The sequence below is a fragment of the Thermobia domestica genome, chromosome 14 (assembly GCF_964235325.1).
Source record: "Thermobia domestica chromosome 14, izTheDome1.hap1.1, whole genome shotgun sequence".
NCBI lineage: Eukaryota > Metazoa > Arthropoda > Insecta > Zygentoma > Lepismatidae > Thermobia > Thermobia domestica.
In genome coordinates this window covers 83,593,212-83,599,729 of record NC_137467.1, presented here as the reverse complement: position 1 = coordinate 83,599,729, position 6,518 = coordinate 83,593,212, and the positions used below count along the sequence as shown (strand labels likewise).

The 6,518-nt window shown below is 34.3% G+C and overlaps 1 protein-coding gene across 1 annotated transcript; it reads left to right on the top strand.

Annotated features, from left to right (window-relative positions):
* The first annotated feature begins 2,858 nt into the window (after positions 1-2,858).
* LOC145669890 (uncharacterized) lies at positions 2,859-3,485 on the top strand. The gene has a single exon (XM_081738237.1). It carries the CDS (start codon positions 2,859-2,861, stop codon positions 3,483-3,485), a length of 627 nt encoding a protein of 208 aa, XP_081594363.1.
* The last annotated feature ends 3,033 nt before the right edge of the window (positions 3,486-6,518 follow it).

Below are 6,518 nucleotides of genomic sequence, written 5' to 3'. Positions count from 1 at the left end.
AATGCAGCCTGTCGAAATGCCTGGCAAATTCATCAGGTTTATGTTATATCAATGTTAGCAAGGAACTAACCGCAGGAGTACTGTTAAGTGGTTTTCCATTGAAGCATGCCTATCCGGCGAAAGTGAACAGTACCGGTACACAAAATGTTCTGTTCACATCTGAGATGTACATTATGTCACAAGTGCATAGAATTCTGTGCAAACGTTTAATGTTCAATTACATATACAACGCTGGTACAACTCTCATTCAGTCTGTACAGTTAACTTCAATGCCAGTAGCAAATTACTTGTGAGGATAAGTCCCTAAATTAAAATATTAACAACTATTACAGTTGTTTTTCTAATATATTAGAATTTTAAAAAACGTTATTATTGTAATGCCTAAAGATATCACAAAATGTGATATTTTGAGATTCAGCATACCCCTTATTTTTGATTCGATTCAACTTGCAGCTATATGTCATTTCCTTGTTCTCTCAAAAGAATAATACGTTCAATATGAAATAAATGGGTATAGCTTTTGGGTAGTATGTTGGAAAGGGTCAATATTACACATAATGTTACAAACATTTCTTATATATTTATTTAATACAGATGGGGGAATTTTAATTTTTCTTAAACTTTTTATCACTGTCTCGGATTACACGCCTCAGATCTTGATTGTGCTATAACTATTTTTTCTTTATATACATTAGTACGCTGCCATACTTTTGAAATAACGTACAGTATCAGAATTGCTTTCAAAATGTACTTTTAGCTGATTCAAATCTTATTTTATAACTAGGAAGCATTCTTATTTTGATGAACTTCGGAATACAATTTGTGATTGCTTACTAAACTTCTCGCAAATGTGCAAATGTATGTTATTATATCAATATAATATATAGAGTACCTAAAGCTGAATTTCAAGATTCAATTTTATTTTAAATCGCTTCATAAGGTATAAATAAAGATTAATAGCATAAGGAAGAGGTAGATGCTATGATACTTATTTTTTAAGAAAGGAGAGATTTAGGTGGGAAATACTTTTGCTACTTATCTTCTGAGCATACCGTCTTGACATCGTCAAGTATCTCTAAAGAATATGTATGTTAAGTATTATTATTGTTTTTTTTTATATAGATGAAAACTGTTTATGCGCATTTATTCTACTATCTTTACTAAGATTTGCTCTTGTAGGCCTACTGTTATATATCGATTGCATAGCAGTCATGTACTTGTTGCAAGAGAGAAATATGTAAAGTGCTATTTAGTTGAAAACGTATGAAGACAAGATACAGAATACAGTTGATGAGGCCTCACCGCCAAGAGAACAAACCCTTCCATACCCTCGATTAATCAGGAAAAATGATCTCCAATTCCACGTATAAAACCTGGATTCTGGGGATGAAGGTTCTGCTCTAAGAAATTAACGGTTAAGAAAATTCGAGTGAGGTGCGCGGATGAAATTTTGAAAGATTATATTATTGTATGGCAGAATTTTTTTTTATCATTATTACCTTATCCTGTATTACGTATCTGTAATTTAGTCTTCTCTTCCTCTTCTATAAACTCCTAAATAAAGTACAAAAATAGCGTTTGAAGGAACGAGAAAACTTATTAACAGGAAAACTATGCTATTGGAGGAAAAGAAACACTTACTGTTCCCATCTTCGATGTTTCCGGTATCACTGAGCTTGTTTCTTCCTTTTTATGTAGATCGCTTTCTAGTTTCGGTCTGTCTTCTCAATACTTTTATCGCGATCTAAACGTTGGTTAGTTACCTTAATATTACATTGTTGTCTAACAATAGCATAACATTATTTATATCTCTAAATGCAGTAAAATTTGTTTCTTTAAATTTGACAATTATAGTTGAAAATGTCCAATTTAATCAACTCACAACTCATCATTAGAAACTGCTTGTTTAAGCATTTGAAACCTGGAAAATAGACAGGCACATAGGCACTTCCAATTTAAAAAATAGGCAGTAAAATAAGCACAAAATGTAACTCGAAATAATGAAGATATATACTAAATGCATTTTAAAAAAATAAATTCAAATTACAGATAATGTGAAGCTTGACATGCATTCTATGTATATTTGGTAAATACATTCTAAACAACACTTTATCACTACAAATAACAGTCCAAATTTTAATAACTTTATCAGTAAACATAGCAGTCCGAAGTTTTAGGACATTTTATCACTACAAACAGCAGTTCGTAACTTCAGTCCACTATACTTAAAAAAGAACGTTAATTCTTTTGGGTATATGTGAAATGCTTGATGATACTGTGCCATTGCTTTCGGCGACATTTTTTTCTTGTAGCGGAGTGAAGCTTGATCTTGACTTGCCCATAAGTTAGTTTTTCGGAAGAGGTAGAATCTTTTCTTGAAATACGAAATTACATATTTTTCCCAATTAAATCTTACCTTGAAGAAATCCATAGAATAGACAAGTAAGGCACTAAAGCAATTATTTAGACAGTAAGAGGCGAAATAAGAAAAATAGGAAAAATAAAATTGGCTTAAATTTAAACTACAGGGTTATTCAAAAAGAAAGAACAGATTTCAAACATTTATTTCTTCCAAACTACAAAAGATAGAAACATGATTCGAACGTTACTTGATTAAGAAAATTTACAATTTAAACAACCCGGATAGAAGTTCCAATCACGGCCGCTTTGGCGCTGTTGTTTGTTGTTGTTTGTCTGTAGTGAAATGGCGGCGTCACCACAGGAGAAGTCTTTTTGTGTTCTACAATTGGCAAAACTTGAGTCCATTGTTGCAGTTCAGCGAGCATTTCACCGTCAATCTAATAAACAACCGCCGCATCATAAGCAAATTTACGAGTGGCATCGAAAATTCGTAGAAGATGGTTGCACCTGCAAAAGGAAAAGCAAGGGAACGTCCACGCACATCGAACGAGAATGTCGATCGTATTCATACACTTTACGAAAGGAGCCCAAAGAAATCCACATCGCGAGCAAGCAAAGAACTTAACATTCCTCAACCGACGGTATGGCGAGTTCTAAAACATGGTCTGCACATAAAACCATACAAAATGCAGTTATTGCAAGCATTGCATCCTGACGACCACAACAAAAGGTACGGATTTTGCATTAGCATTTTAGATGATATGGAAGAAGAAAATTTTGCTCAACGATTATTTTTTTTCGATGAATCCACTTTTCATCTTTCTGGTAAAGTTAATCGCCATAACTTTAGAATTTGGGCAAGTGAAAATCCTGCGACAGGTATTCAACATGAAAGTGATTCACCAAAGATGAACGTCTTCTATGCGATATCTGTAACCAAAGTTTATGGGTCTTTCTTCTTCATGGAGAAACCTGTGACAGGATTAACCTATCTATACATGCTTCAAAACTGGACCTTTCCGCAACTTGAAAATGATTCAGACGACTTCGTCTTCATGCAAGATGGTGCCCCGCCTCATTTCTCTAACCACGTTCGACGTTACTTGAATGACACCATTCCATGACGTTGGATTGGGAGAGGAGGACCAGAAGATCAACTTTATCGCCGGTGGCCTCCCAGGTCTCCAGATCTAACTCCGTGTGATTTTTATCTATGGGGTTACATAAAAGACCGTGTTTTTATCCCTCCTATGCCTGACACTCTTGAAGGTCTACGACATCAAATTGTTGAAGCTGTGAATTCATTAACTAGAAACCAGTTGATTTGTGTGTGGCAAGAAATGAGCCACCGTTTTGACATTTGTCGTGTAACACACGGTGCTCATATTGAATGCACACCATAATTACTAACAATAAATTGTAAACTTTTATTAATCAAGTAACGTTCGAATCATGCTTCTATCTTCTGTAGTTTAAAACAAATAAATGTTTGAAATCTGTTCTTTCTTTTTGAATAACCCTGTATAATCCTCCATATAAAATTTAAAACTTTATTTTTCATCATATCTTTAATATTAAAGAATAGGCATTTTGCCTAACTCCCGGCCTCAGCATGTTATACTTGTATGGCTCAACGACAATTTGGCGAAATGAAGGCGGAGGTCAACTGATGTACGCTTTACAAGTATCCGTTTTTGTTAAAACTAGCATTAACAGACAAAATTCTCCACTTGAAATATGGGAACAAATATAGTATACGTTCTTCTTGAAAGTAAAAAACTAATGAAAAAAGAAAACACTTCAAATGGTAATACATTGTTATAATAAGATAAAATTTCATACATGAAATGTTCATTCTCTGTGTGTCTAAAGCAAGTCTCTTATAAGCCCAACGACATGACAGGAGAGCAAAATGCTACACCAGGAGCCGCCACCTTATTGTGCATGTTAACAGTAACAAAGCAAGTATGTAAAGGCTAGCCAAAATGTCCCTTTACATCTGGACTTATTTCATCCGTACGTTAATAATACTTTTGCGGGATGAAGGCATTTCTGACGCATTAACTACTGCACACGTTTCCTTTCGGGTTGACGGACAACCAAAACAAGGGCCGTCTAAAACACTTCCCAGACGAAAAAGTTTATTCTCCCATGTGATCGAAGCTGACGGCTTGGTGGCTACTTACTGAACCGTTCACGAAACCTATACATCACCTACGGCATATTTTTGTTGCGGTACTTCCTTTAATGAACTCACACACTTCCCACTAAGTGCTCCTCCATAGAGAAGTAAGTGATATCTGCCATTGCTGTTCACGAAACACGGATATACCAGGCAACTAACTAGTCATCGCACAAATTTTATTGTCATCTGTCCGCGGGCAGTGGCGTGGTAGTTAAGCGGCAATCATATAGCAATTCACAATGTATCCATATCAATGATTAGGATGGAAGGTTCAAATGTTTAAAACTTACATTGCTAGACGCATTTAGTTCACACATCCACAAAACAAGATAACGCAACGCTGTGTCGCACTTTGTCTCAATGAACATAAGGGATATGACCGCTCCGGTTTCGTAGTGTTTAATGAAAACTAACATATGCAAAAGAAAACTCTGGCGAGCATACAGTTACATGCGCCACAAGAGGAAAGCACTATCTTAAGTTGCTGCCCAAAAATTTGGGAAAGCAATATGTGTATACACAACTACAAAAGTACATTCCCACCTGCAATAGTAGGCAATCCAAAAATCATGGTTGTTGGTGTGGTTGAGAATTAGAAAGGCGTTGCATCGAACCTACATTTTCTTTGAGAAATATCAGTGTAGCAAACCGCAAATACGAGAATAAAATAAATTGTTAAGAATGACGATTTTATTATTGTGAAGGCAATGGATGACATAAAAAGTTACAAAATAATCTTACCTAAGCAGTTCAAACAACATGAATGGTAAGAAATAGATATAAGAGAAATGCAGTTTCTCTCCTTTTTCTAAAATAGATCTCGTACAAAAAGGTTAAAAAAGTATAGGATTAATACAAAAACCTAACAGCATAAAAACAAGCATCCAGACGAAACAGAAAGAGAAGCAAATACAGAACAAGGGACATGAATGGCGTAGCAGACTTGCAGGCCTGCCATGTGAGATAAACAGATGAAACTGTAGTTGTAAACTCAGTTGTTATAATAATAATAATAATAGTTATTATTATTATTATTATTATTATTATTATTATTATTATTACTATTATTATTAAGAACCAATTTCCTTTTCAAAAGCTCTGACTCTGCCTAAGAACATGTCTGCATGTAGTGGTGATATGTACACTTTATCTCAATGAGCGGCCCCAAAGCCCAAAAGGGATGGAAATTTCTGAGAGAGAGGAACAAAAACTTTCTTATGATAAATTCCAGGTCAAAGTTCGAAGCACGTGCTTTTGATAGGTTCTTTTTGTTTCCTTTTTTCGAAACAGAAAATTTTTGAGGCTAAGAAATTACAGTATATAATATTGCAAATTTGGAAGTGCATTTATTTACATTGCAATTTTTGGAAATAAAGGAATTGTCATTAGAATACGTTATTATAAAAATTAAGCTCTATTTCTTCACCTATCGAAAGTCTTAGGGACATCGGCCCCTGAATATCGATATCGAAAATTTAACATGTTGATATATCGACGTCGATATATTTACGATACCGAATGTTGATATATGTCAATATCGATATCCACGATATCGGTATATCGACATGTCGCATCACTAGATCAGAGAAAAGATGCTTGAAATATATTGGAATCAACAATCGACATCTAAATACATTCCTCCATTTCTGTACCCATGTTGCGGGGTAACGGGACGAACCCGAATAAAAATTTTAAGCCAAACAATTTGTTAAAATAGAAGTAGTTATACTTTCACCTTAACAGAAATCTATTGTTGTAATTTATCTTTTATTTTTGTTTCTGATTGTCATCATAAATCAACGACAGTTCATATACTTTATAGTAATATACTCTATAATTTTTAACAACTAAGCCAACTTTAAGAAGAAATTCTTGTGATATTAAAGTGGAATCTTCTATAAAATAATCATAAATCATTGTCTTTATTTCTATCGATACTTTTGTCACAGACTGAGAGCTACAAGACTAATAG

Excerpts from the sequence above, each read along its gene's own strand:
- LOC145669890 (XM_081738237.1), top strand. The coding sequence starts at position 2,859 with ATGGTTGCACCTGCAAAAGGAAAAGCAAGGGAACGTCCACGCACATCG.